This window comes from Ctenocephalides felis, unplaced genomic scaffold, assembly GCF_003426905.1.
Source record: "Ctenocephalides felis isolate EL2017-DRISC unplaced genomic scaffold, ASM342690v1 CF-g0.4_SCAFFOLD_02811, whole genome shotgun sequence".
Lineage (NCBI taxonomy): Eukaryota > Metazoa > Arthropoda > Insecta > Siphonaptera > Pulicidae > Ctenocephalides > Ctenocephalides felis.
In genome coordinates, this window is record NW_020538965.1 from 5,114 (window position 1) to 17,975 (window position 12,862).

Sequence of the window (12,862 nt, forward strand, 5' to 3'; positions counted from 1 at the left end):
CCAACATCATGTGAAGAAATTTATTTTCAAATAGAGCAAATGCAGTCGCGACTACACATTCATAAATAATAAATAATTTATCTTTCATTTATAATAATGATTAATTAACTTCCCGTAGGTTGGAGTAATAGTGATCGCAAAAAAATTGAAAATGAAAATAGTATATATTTTTACGTTTCAGAGGTTACTGAATATTTTGGCATATCTCAGAAAACAAAAATATACAAAGATGTATGTATGATATTGTCTAGGGTATGTATGTGCGGATACAATTTTTAATTCTGAGAATTCGATAATTCTGAGAAGACCGATTTGAATTCGATTTCTATTGATAAGAGGACGTACTAATTAGTTTTTGGCAAATGCAGGTCCAGCTGTTTCAAAGATACGGAGCAAAAAGTAATATTGTATTTGTATTGACAAAATAAAGAACTAGCTAATTGCGAGGACAGGTCTAGCAGTTTCGAAAATCCAATAAAAAAAAAAACAAAAAAAATGCCATTCGGCGGATAAAAATAATCATTAGACATATGTATATCAAATTATCAGATGTTTAAACATCTGCATATAAATTTATATGCATTTAATAATGAAAATAAATTTTGTTTGCGTTTCTATGGGTTCCGTACCAATTGCGATTGGTTCGATTTGTACCAATTGCGATTGCTTTGAAAAACAGTTCAAAATTTTCAAAGTATGAAAAAATTCATTTTTTTAAAAAGGTCAACTTTCTTAAAAAATTTCAAAATTCTCAAATTTTTTTTTTTTTCAAAGTTAAACTAGTTGGTATTGGTATTTTGCCTTGAGGCAAGTTACATGAACTTCCCGAAATGTGTAAATAATCGACTTAATCAATAAAAAATAAATTAATTTATGAGTGATTATAAGTATTCTGAGTGGATTTATTACACATCATTGCAAACGAACGAACGAACACGTTATCTCGGAGTATTTTCTAAAAGCAAATTTTCAAAAATCAATAATTTTTATAATTAAACCAGTTTCCGTGGGACTTTAATGGTTTACTATGTTCAAGACCAAATACACTATCGTTATACCAACTAAATTATCTAATTTTATTTTTAACAAACGTCAAAATTCATTTTCTCAACCTTTGATGAATTTTTAAATTAAACTACTTGTCGTAAGGCCGTAATATTTCAGTAAGTTCTATAAGACCATGATATTATAGTCTAATTCTATAAGACTTTATTACAAGAAAACGGCCCGGCCGATCTCTACCAAAAACTTATCAGCACGATTCCCAGCTAATATCTTTCGAACGGTTTTTGAATTTTCAAAATTGATTTAGAATTGCGGGCTAAAACGTAGACAATTTTTTTTTATTTTTCTGCGATTTATAAAGAAACGGCTTGGCCGATCGTCGCACAAAACTAACAAACAATAGTACTCATCGAGATACATCGAGTGGTTTTTAAATTTTTGAAATCGGTCCAGCCGTTTTTGAGAAAACGTCGATTTACGGCAAAAAATCTGTTCACACACACACACACATACATACTTTTTCCAAACTGGGATTGCATTATGAATGCACTCCGTGACAAGAACGTGCCAGCATACCTATGCAATATAGTCGCAAGCTACTTTACAGACAGAATTCTAATGTACCATTCACGCGATGGTACAGAAGAATATAATATAACAGGAGGTGTGCCGCAGGGCTCTGTTCTAGGCCCTTTGCTGTGGAATATTATGTATGATGGCCTTTTGAGACTAGAGTTTCCAGAATGTGTGAAACTAGTAGCATATGCAGACGATGTTGCCATAGTGGTTGTCTCCAAACAAATTGATGACATCGTAAGCCTATTCGATATTACATTCAGAAAAATTAATCGGTGGATGGGAACAATGAATCTCCAATTAGCACAACAAAAAAGTGAAGCTGTTCTTATCACTAGTAGGAAAAGAATTGAGACCATCAAGCTAAAGATAGGAAATCTTGAGATCACGTCAAAACCTCACATCTGTTACCTTGGCGTAATGCTTGATGCTCGTTTGAATTTCAATCAACAGGTGGAACACGTTAGTGCTAAGGCGTCAATAGTTAGGACGAAACTTGCTCGACTGATGCCTAATATTGGAGGTCCTAAACAAACCAGAAGGATATTACTATCGTCAGTTATTACTTCAGTGCTGACATATGGTATCTCCATATGGGGTGATGCTCTTAAATCTCAAAAATCGAGGAGAATGGCAGGGCCCTTATACCGTCTCAGTGCTATAAGAATTGCTTGCGCATTTCGCACAATATCGGCGGAAGCAGTGTGCGTCATTTCAGGAACTGTGCCTCTCTTAGTCTTAGCAGAGGAAAGACGGACAATTTACCATAGAAGACATCAACAACTGTGTACTGAAAAGTTAAGATTAGAAGAACGGCAGAACAGCATTGACCGATGGCAGCGACTGTGGGATGTCGCTGTAAAGGGCAGATGGACGCATCGTCTCATTCCTAACATCAAAGTCTGGCTAAGTCGCAAACACGGCGAAGTAAACTATTATACTACGCAAATGCTATCGGGGCATGGCTGTTTTCGAGCCTACCTACACCGATTCAAGCACGATAGCTCGCCGGATTGCCCATATTGTTTGGGCGAAATCGAAGATGCTGAGCACGTGTTCTTCGTGTGCCCGCGATTTGGTGCTCTACGGGATGATGTGGAGGAGACATTGAGACGCACAATTACCCCAGGTAATGTTGTTGAAGTGATGCTGACAAGTGAAGCTGCTTGGAACGCCATAGACAGATTTGCGAGAGACGTTTTAATGGACCTGCGTTCTATAGAGAGAGAAAGGGCGAATGGGACTTCGCCCATTTAAAAGATAAGTAAAATGTTTATGATTTATAACATTGTTTATAACAAGTTAAGAATTGTAACATTCTAGATCCTCCCCCCACGAAGTAATGCCTAGCGGCGGTTTCCGTGGGGACCAGAGGCAGGGGCAAAGCGGAGGTTTTAGTCGGTATTATACCAGGGCGGTATCGAGTCCGACATACCCAGACAGAAGACCGGTCTGGGATGCATAAAAGCATTTCCTTCGCTATACAAAAAAAAAAAAAAAAAAAAAACATACTTTTTCCAAATTTGGTCTCATTCGATTCAGAATGGCTTGAAACGTCGAGAAAACAAAATTAGCGATTCGGATTTTTTTATGAAAACATAAACTTCTCCTTCGGGAAGTTCAAAAAAAAAATTGAATTTTTATTTTTAATTTCAATTTTTAGTACGGGAAGTTCCTGCAATTTGCCTTAAGGCACGATGCCATACACCACTAGTTATTAACAAATAATCATTCTGATTTTTTTATTACATTTTAGAACAAAATTTTCCAAAGGATGTAAGGATTTAATATTAAGGAGAACTAAAAAAACTGAAATCTATTGGCATACCAAAAATGAGGCCGTATAATTGCGATGTATATTCTTGAAGTTATACTTCTAATTCGATTGACAAAAGAATGCGTTACACGCGTAACTACTCACGTTTGCTATTTAAAACGGTCTTACGAATACCAAAAATGTATTGTTTATTTGATTCACCAAGAGAATTGTTCTTTGTTAATTCTAAATAAACAGATCGACCGATTGTCCCGCAAAACATATTTAGTTCTTATCGAGTTTCATCAAATAGCTTTAAATTTTTTTTTAAACGGTGGATCAATTTCATTTGTTTCCGTTTTTGAGGAAACGTCGACGGAAGGTCTATTTTTGCTCATATATCTTTTACTTTATCATATACACTTTTTCCAATTTCGGTCTCATACGATTTAGAATAACTTGAAACGCCGAAAAAAACATAAATTTAGCAAGTCGGGTTTGTCGGCGAAAAAGTCAATTTCTTCTTTGAAAAATTAATAAATCAACCATTTAAACCACATTTATTTAACATTTAACGATTAGAGACAGATTAAACTGCAATTTTAATAAGTTAAAGAGTGGTTAGAGAGACTACATTGACGAAATTATGAAATTGCGGCGAGCGAGAATCAGCGATTGCACATTGAACATACCCATTATCATTGTGACGCATATATAAAAGAAGCAGTGCATAAGTATATGGATGGGTGTAACACATATCGGTGAAACCCCGAATTATTAACAGTCGTTATCTTTACTAATGTGTAGTAAAATCTAAGTTTGTATTCAGAAATCGTCGAGTGTATTTTTGTTAATACTAGTTTTTGTGTTAACTTACTATAATTTTCTGTTTTTATTTTGATTTAAAATCAGGTAAGGCAAAATCATAATTGCCTAACAAAGATAATATTAAATTCATGCATAATGTAATTGTTTAGTTAGTTAAATCAGCTCTTATATTTCGTTAAATTTTATAAAAACTAAGCTTGAGCTGAATAGCTCAAGCTCTTAATAATTATTATGTATATCACATTAGTTCACATTTAATTACTTTAAGGAAACAGAAAAAATAGATGAAGATATTTATATAATTATCCATCAATATGGATGATTGGCGTGATTCTCAAAGAAATAAGGAAGCAGCAGATGCAAATATTATAAGAAATGGTTCTGGTGCTATCCCGAGGAGACCAGGACAGAGATTTATTCCTGAAAAACCAAATACAAGAACTGGTTTGTAAAGTTTGCTTATTCATTATATTGCAATAATTTACTGTGTTGAAATTCTGTATTTAATTATTGTTACCAGTAAAATGGTATCACTTACAAGGTAACCATCAGTTTTATTCTTCTGGGATTTTGATGAAACTTTTCATGATTATAGAGTTGATTGTCAAACCGAGCACCTTTAAAAATTAGAGTCCTATGAGAAGCGGTTTAATCATAAAAATTAAATAAAAACTGATTAAAACTACGAAAAACGCGCTAAGCCCTATATCTACGCGCGTTGCGCTCCGTTTCTTCGCAGCTTTATTCAATTTTTATTTAATTTTTATAATTAAACCGCTTCTCATAGGACTCTAATATTTAAAGGTGTTCGGTTTGACAATCAACTCTATAACCATGTGAAATTTCATCAAAATCCCAGAAGAGTAAACCTGATGGTTACCTTGTTAGTCCTCTTTATATTTTTATATAATAAAATCAGAGTACTATTGCAGATGCTTTTCGAAAGTGGAGGAATGAGAAAAGATTTAAAAACAATACAACAAGTGATAAAAAAAGCATTGAAGGGAATAACTTAAACAACTTACAAATACATTTTTCACAAAAGGAAACAGATAGAAACAAATGTGAGTATACAATATTTTTTGTGTGTGGATAATGCCTGTCTGTGTATTATACATTGATACATGTTCACGAAAACATACCAAGCTTTTAATTTATTTTTATTATCTTATCTGATAACTTTTTTCCACTTGGAAAACAATTTACCTTAATGTAATCCAGTGCATTGAATAATAAGAGCCACTCAGCAAACATGATAACATTATGACTAACAACTAAATATTTAAAATAATATATTTAAAAACAAGTGTTAAAGCAATAATTTAATAAAATGTATCAAATTATTTTTATTTTACTTGAAAGAAAATGATTGTTGCTTCTCTAATATTTATTATATGTTTATAAATTTATTAAATCTATTTCAATAATATTTTGTTTATTAGGTGAAAAACGAGATAAACAAGCTTTTGCGTTATCCCATCTACCTTTACAAAAACGCACTGCAAATGAATTTTTTATAGGATTCAATTTTCTACAACAAACACTGCAGAAGGAACCTGCAGATATATTAGTGGTGTTACAAGATAAAAAGAAAGAATTTGATAAATTTTACAAATCACCTATGAAACCCGATATAATAGTATTGGCAGTCAAACTTCTTTCAAAAATTTGTGACACTGGTTTTACTGAATTTTTATCTTTTATATGCAATTCGGAATTTATCAAGAATTTACAACTATATGTAATAAATTTGGCTGTTCAACATGAATCTAAACAAAATATGAACAGTTCCTATTATCAGGATATGAATTCGTTTTGGTCTTCTTTGATTAACTTATTTAATAATATTCTTCTATTATTACCAAATACCGCTTGCAGCAGGCTATATGAAATAGTACACGCCTGCAATATTAGTATCCAAACTCCAAACAATCAAGCCAAAATATATCCAAAGATATTAAAAGAATTTGATGATTTTATAAAGAAGTTTAATTACACTTTTGAGGAGCATCAAAGAAAAAAGGTGTTTAGCAAAATACCATTATACATATTTGAAATATTTACTGTTATATTAATATTTCAATATTTCAGGAACAAATTAAAGAAGAGAACTATATTGATTATGAAGAACCACCTGAAAATTTTCGCTCATTAGGTATTTATCCTAATCCCGCAGACATACTTTCAAATGAAAAGCCATTTCTACGACCTAATATTAAAGAAGGTTCCTATGTTAGTGTAGAACATTACTTAGATGTGCAGTTTAGATTATTGAGAGAGGATTTTATTTCTCCCATGAGAGAAGGTATATGCATATATATATATATATATATATATATATATATATATATATATATATACTATACATATATATTTTATTTATTTGATATTGTCTATTAATTAATTACTGATCAATAGGAGTTCAAGAATTATTGAATAATAATAATGAAGGAAAAAGAAAAAATAATAAATCAAGCATACATGTTTACAAAAACGTGAAATTTGTTTCACGATATTTATCTAAAAGTGCTGTGGGCATTTTAGTAGACTTTAAAGCTGATAGGTAATTGAAATAATATTATTTATCAATATGTTTACATTGATCATCCTAATAAAATTTATTTATAGATTACAAAGTGCCAAATCTATGAAAAATAAAACAAATTGGGAACAATCTAAAAGGTTTTTATTTGGCTCCTTGTTATGCTTCACATCTAATAAATTTCAAAGTTTAATATTTGGAACAGTAGTTGAGCGTGATATAAAGCTCCTTATGGATGGTTATGTATGGAAAATCATTATTTCATTATAATTTTTATTACATGATGTAAATTATTTTTTGTACTTCTAGTTAGTAGTTCAATTATGTGAAGAGTTTTCTCACCTAGAAGATCAATTATTCAGATCTCAAGATATACATTGGATGGTTGAAAGTGAGATTTACTTTGAGCCCTATTTTCATGTACTGAAGGCTTTAAAAAGGCTTGCCGAACACAATTTTCCAATGCAAAAATATTTGGTAAATGTTCAGGTTAGTCTAAAACTAAAGTAATCTTATATTATCTAATTAATCTTAATTTATTAAGATAGTTATACACGTACACTTTCAGTGTGAGTCTAATAGACCAAAATATCTGCAAGAAGGAAAAATCTATACTCATCATCATTTAGAGATAAACGTAACTGATTTCAAACAATGGCCTGATGCTGAAAAACTTGAATTAAATGATTCACAGTATAAAGCTGTACAGTTGGCCTTAACTAATGAATTTTCAATAATACAAGGCCCACCTGGAACGGGAAAAACTTACATTGCTTTGAAAGTGGCCTCTATTCTTTTGAGAAATATAAGAGACAAGCAAATGTTAATAGTTTGCTATACTAACCATGCACTAGATCAGTTTTTAGAAGGTTAATTCCATACACACAAAATATTATTAGAGTAGGTAATCGTTCAAAAAATGAAAGGTTAAATAAATTTAATTTAAGTAATTTCAGAAGAAAAAACCGTCCTCAAGTATTATTTGAATTAAATGATGCATATAGGGCTTTTCAAAGTAAACTTCAAGATTTAGAATTAATAAAAGAAAATAAGTGTATTATAGCTGATTGGGATGCCAAAGTTTTCCCAGAATGTTTGAATGAGCCTAAAAAATATTTCAATAGATTTGTTTATTGGTTGCTAGATATAGATGAAAGGGAAATTACAAATTTTGATATTAATAGAAGCCATCCTAATTTAGTTGATGATAATATAAATTACGAAGAAATTGAAGGTTTGGGCAAAGAGGATTATTTTGATACAATGAGAGAGACCAGAATTTTTGATGATGATTTATTAATAGATATTTCTGGTGTTTCAATGAATTTGGAAGTTTTTGTAAATGAAAAGTCTTTACTGTCCAATATACAAGCGTTACGGAAAAAAATGGAAACACTTTTTCCGCTTGATGATCATAATGAAATGATTAAATATACCGAAATAATAAGAGAATATAATGAAAAGTTATTAATTTATAATAAGTTTACAGAATGTATGAGAGAATTTTCCAATGGAACTCTTGGTAATATGAGTAATATACCAATTATAGCCAGAAAAGGATTAAGATGCAATAGAGAAGAGAAATGGTCTCTATATAAATATTTCAAAAATAAAATGAAAACTAAAATAGAACATGAAATTACTCACTTAAGCGCTCAAATTCAAAACCTGAAAAAGCAACATGCTGAAATATGCCAGATTGATGATATAGCAATACTTCAAGAAGCAAAAGTCATTGGTATGACAACTACCTGTGCAGCTCGTTTGCAAGCTTCTCTAAATGTATTGAAAATTCCAATTGTCATAATTGAAGAAGCCGCAGAAGTCCCAGAATCCCACATTATTGTTTCCTTAACCCAACACTGCGAGCACTTGATACTTATTGGTGATCATCTTCAATTAAAACCATCAACAGCGGCATATAAATTGTGCAGATATTATAACTTGGACATATCTTTATTTGAAAGAATGTTGAATAATAAAATGAATTGTGTTCAACTGAACGTTCAACACAGAATGAGACCAGAAATTGCAAGTTTGGTATGCCCCAATATATATGAAGATCTCCAAAACCATGAAAGTGTTTTAGAGTATCCTGAAGTTGTAGGAGTTACAAAGAGTTTATATTTCATAAAACATAATGTATTCGAAGATCAACTAAATGATGATGACAATGTTACAAAAAAAAATTCATTTGAAGCCGCTTTGATTGTGAGACTATGCAGATATCTTTGCTTGCAAGGATATGACCCCACAAAAATAACAATTCTTACCACCTATTTAGGGCAAATGTTTTTAATAAAATCCTTAATTAGGAGAGAAAATTTGTTGGAAGACGTTAAAGTAACTGTTGTAGATAATTTTCAAGGTGAAGAAAATGAAATTATATTGCTCTCATTGGTCCGCAGTAATAGCGAGGCAAAAATTGGATTTTTAAAAACTGAGAATAGAGTTTGTGTTGCATTATCAAGAGCGAAGATAGGTATATTACGTTTCTTAAATGACATATAACATTTACCAAAAGTAATTTCTAAACAATATTTATTTAAGGTTTCTACATTATTGGCAATATGGACAATCTAGTTGCCAGCAGTAAAATATGGCCTAAAATCAATGATTCATTGGAAAAAATTAATTGCGTGGGCCCACATCTGACTTTGCGATGCCAAATACATATTGATGAATTTACAACAATTTCTTGTGCAGAAGATTTCAATAAAGCACCAGAAGGTGGCTGCAGTAGAATTTGTCGTTCATTAATTCCATGTGGACATTATTGTAATAGTGTTTGCCATGTACTTGATAGAGAGCATCAGAAATATAAATGTAAAGAACCTTGCACCAGGTAAATACAATGATTCAATTATAATAATTATATATATAATATATATATATATATATATATATACATTTTTTTATTATTATTGAACTTTTGAATGTTAGATTGTGCAAGAGACAGCATATGTGCAGAAACTTATGCTCAGAGGAGTGTAGCTCTTGTCGTGTTCAAGTATTGAAGAAATTAAAATGTGGTCATGAGGCGATGATGGCTTGTGGTCAAAAACGAGACTTATATGTTTGCAGAGAAAATAGTAACTGAAATATTACCACTTTGTAAGCATGAAGTGGAAAAACCTTGCCAAGCGGATCCTTTAAAGTTTTCATGTCCTTTCCCGTGCATTAATAGATTGGATTGTGGACATCAATGTGAATTGAATTGCCACGCAAACAAAGATCCAGATCACATTGACTACAAATGTGCAAAACCATGCCCGAATTTTATCAGGGTTGCAAAAATGACCATCAATGCGAAAAGCAATGTTTTGAACCATGTCCACCTTGTACCATTAAAGTAAAAAAAACATATAAAAACTGTACTCACTATGAAACTATGGACTGTTCTAAGGATTTAGATAATGTCCCTTGCAAATATCCTTGCAAACGTACTTTGGAATGCGGACACCATTGCAAGTTGAAGTGTTTTGAACCATGTGGAAATTGCAAAGTCAAAGTTATAAAAGAAATACCACAGTGTCATCATAAAATAAAAATGAACTGCGGTGATGCTGCTGACATAACCAATTGCTATGAAAAGTGCAAAAAAATATTATCTTGTGGTCATAGTTGTAAGAACACATGTCGAGATCCATGCACTACAAAATGTGAAGTTCTTGTTCAAAGTGCAATCCAATCACCATGTGGTCATCTTGCATATGTTCCATGTCATTTATTACATACACCTGAAGCTATTACAAACACAAATGAATTTTTGGACAATTGTAAAGAACTGTGCAACAAATATCTTCAATGTGGTCACAAATGCGCTGGCTTATGCTCCCAATGTTATCAGGGAAGAATACATATTCCATGTGAGGAAAAAGGAATGGGAAATGTACTTGTTTGTCAACATAGGTACTGAATTTATTCAAAGATGAATTTAATAGCTACATAAATAATTTATTATATTTTATACATAAATATTTGAACATTTTCAGTTGCAAAGTACCCTGTCGTGAATATTGTCCACCATGTACTGAAATGTGTACTTATGAGTGTGTTCATTCCAAATGTACGAAGAAATGTGGAGTGCCCTGTGCCAGTTGTAAGGTAACATTCGTAATCTACATTTCAAAGTTATATATTTATTTTGCTTCATATGTATTGATTGCTGCTTCTAATACACACTTTTAGGAGGCCTGCACTTGGAAATGCGAACAAAAAGTGAAAAAAAAAAGAAGTGTGCGAGAAAATGCGACAGAGATCCATGTAATGAACCATGCAAAAAGAAGTTGCCATGCGACCATGATTGCGTTGGACTGTGCGGTGAACCGTGCCCTCCAATTTGCCGCATTTGTGATGAGGATGAACTCAAAACAATTTTCTTTGGTAATGAAGATGAGGATGATGCGAGGTATTACATTTTTTCTGAAAGATCTAAGCGCTCTTCGGACATACGCCGTGTTCGAACAACAATAATGTACAATATTTAAACTATTTGCGGAAAATCGGAATACTTATAAATCACTAAACTAAATATAAATTGATTAAGTTAATTCCACCTAATTTTGTTTTTGATTCTTTATGATATTTTATGATACTGCATGCATTTCTGATACAGTTCATTATATTTCACAATTATTCTGAACTTTTTTTCAGATTTGTTGTTTTAGAAGAATGTGGACATGTATTTGAATATCAAGGATTGGATGATTGGTTTTCAATGCCTACATCGTCGCAAGAAATTTCTCCGAAACAGTGTCCAAAATGCAAAAGCATTATTAATAAAACTCAAAGATATGCAACAGCTTGTAAGATGGCCTATGAGTATATCAAGAAGTGCAAGACAAAAATATATGGTTTGCCAAAAGAAAATGACAAAAAGACAGCAGAGCTTAGAGCCATTATTAATGATTTAATACAAAAAGCCTGGATTTTAGTAAAGGTATAATTGATTGTGCTGATTATTCACATTGCATTTTTATAATTTTTGTTTTCAAATTATTTAGATTCTCAAATTTGAAGAAGAAGATGATCAATTATTTGAATACACAAACCCAAGAAAAATATACAAACAAACGACGAATACCTCTTAATATAATAACTATTAACAAATTAGAGGCTATTTATGGTATAATGAAGGAATTGCTGAGGTTTTATAACAAAATTACTGAAAATGGTGTTGAAAAAATATTCTTGACCCAATGTGAAATTATTTACATTTTATAATGCACAATAGCTGATATAATATAAGTGCTCAATTAATGATGATATAGACCGAGAGCTCTCTAGATTGCACTGGATTACTGAACTTTGCAAAATTCATACCAAGAAAGAATATGTCAAAAATCAAAACATTAGCCTAGTACAAACTGCCTACAAACTTTGTACTGATGCAATTATGTGCTTCCAGATATTTTCTCATGACCAAGCACTTGTAGCAAAAAATCGACTAGAAAAATTACTGAAAACAATAGAAGTTGTAGGAGAAGTCTCCTCAGAAGACAAAAGAATGATCGTAAAAGCTATGGGATTAAAATCTGGTCATTGGTATGCATGTCCACAGGGTCATGTATATTGCATAACCGAATGTGGGGGGGCTATGCAAATAGCTAAATGTCCTGAATGTGGAGCTAGCATTGGTGGTACCTCCCATCGATTGCTTTCTGACAATCGTGTTGCTACTGAAATGGATGGAGCAACAGCACCTGCGTGGCCTCAATAAAACTATATAAGTAATATAATTAAAAATATTTTTTTTTACTCTTTTTGTGATTAATTATGATATATTTTTAGTATTATTATGAGAGTTTTAAAATTATGCATTCTGACTTCTTGTTTTCAGAATATTTATCATCGCTTACACATATAACTATGTATGTATACACGATTATAATTATCTTATATACTTTATTTCTATGTGTGTTATTAAAACTTTAAATATATCCACAACATATAGTTATTCTTAAAATATTGTTCATTATGCTACATGAAATACATCTATATTATAACATTAAAATGTTATATTGTATTTTTTTTCAAAATATTACTTTCATATTGCTGCATATTAAATCCAGCCAGGCTTTGGTTTAGATTTAGCTATTTGTATATCTTCAACTTTATGTCCTGATGCAGATTTACTAGGTTTTTGAACATTA

The 12,862-nt window shown here is 31.5% G+C and overlaps 2 protein-coding genes across 2 annotated transcripts; both read left to right on the forward strand.

Moving 5' to 3' along the window:
• The first annotated feature begins 4,150 nt into the window (after positions 1-4,150).
• On the forward strand, positions 4,151-9,807 carry LOC113381331 (NFX1-type zinc finger-containing protein 1-like). Its single transcript, XM_026620281.1, has 12 exons — positions 4,151-4,249; positions 4,434-4,609; positions 5,098-5,229; positions 5,608-6,188; positions 6,257-6,470; positions 6,584-6,728; positions 6,794-6,950; positions 7,017-7,196; positions 7,276-7,576; positions 7,735-9,189; positions 9,258-9,552; positions 9,651-9,807. The coding sequence occupies exons 2-12, from the start codon at positions 4,480-4,482 to the stop codon at positions 9,805-9,807; spliced, it is 3,747 nt and encodes a 1,248-aa protein (XP_026476066.1). The 5' UTR covers positions 4,151-4,249; positions 4,434-4,479.
• A 168-nt stretch (positions 9,808-9,975) lies between these two features.
• LOC113381332 (NFX1-type zinc finger-containing protein 1-like) lies at positions 9,976-12,429 on the forward strand. Its single transcript, XM_026620282.1, has 5 exons — positions 9,976-10,619; positions 10,703-10,806; positions 10,899-11,118; positions 11,364-11,649; positions 12,118-12,429. Exons 1-5 carry the CDS (start codon positions 9,976-9,978, stop codon positions 12,427-12,429), a joined length of 1,566 nt encoding a protein of 521 aa, XP_026476067.1.
• The last annotated feature ends 433 nt before the right edge of the window (positions 12,430-12,862 follow it).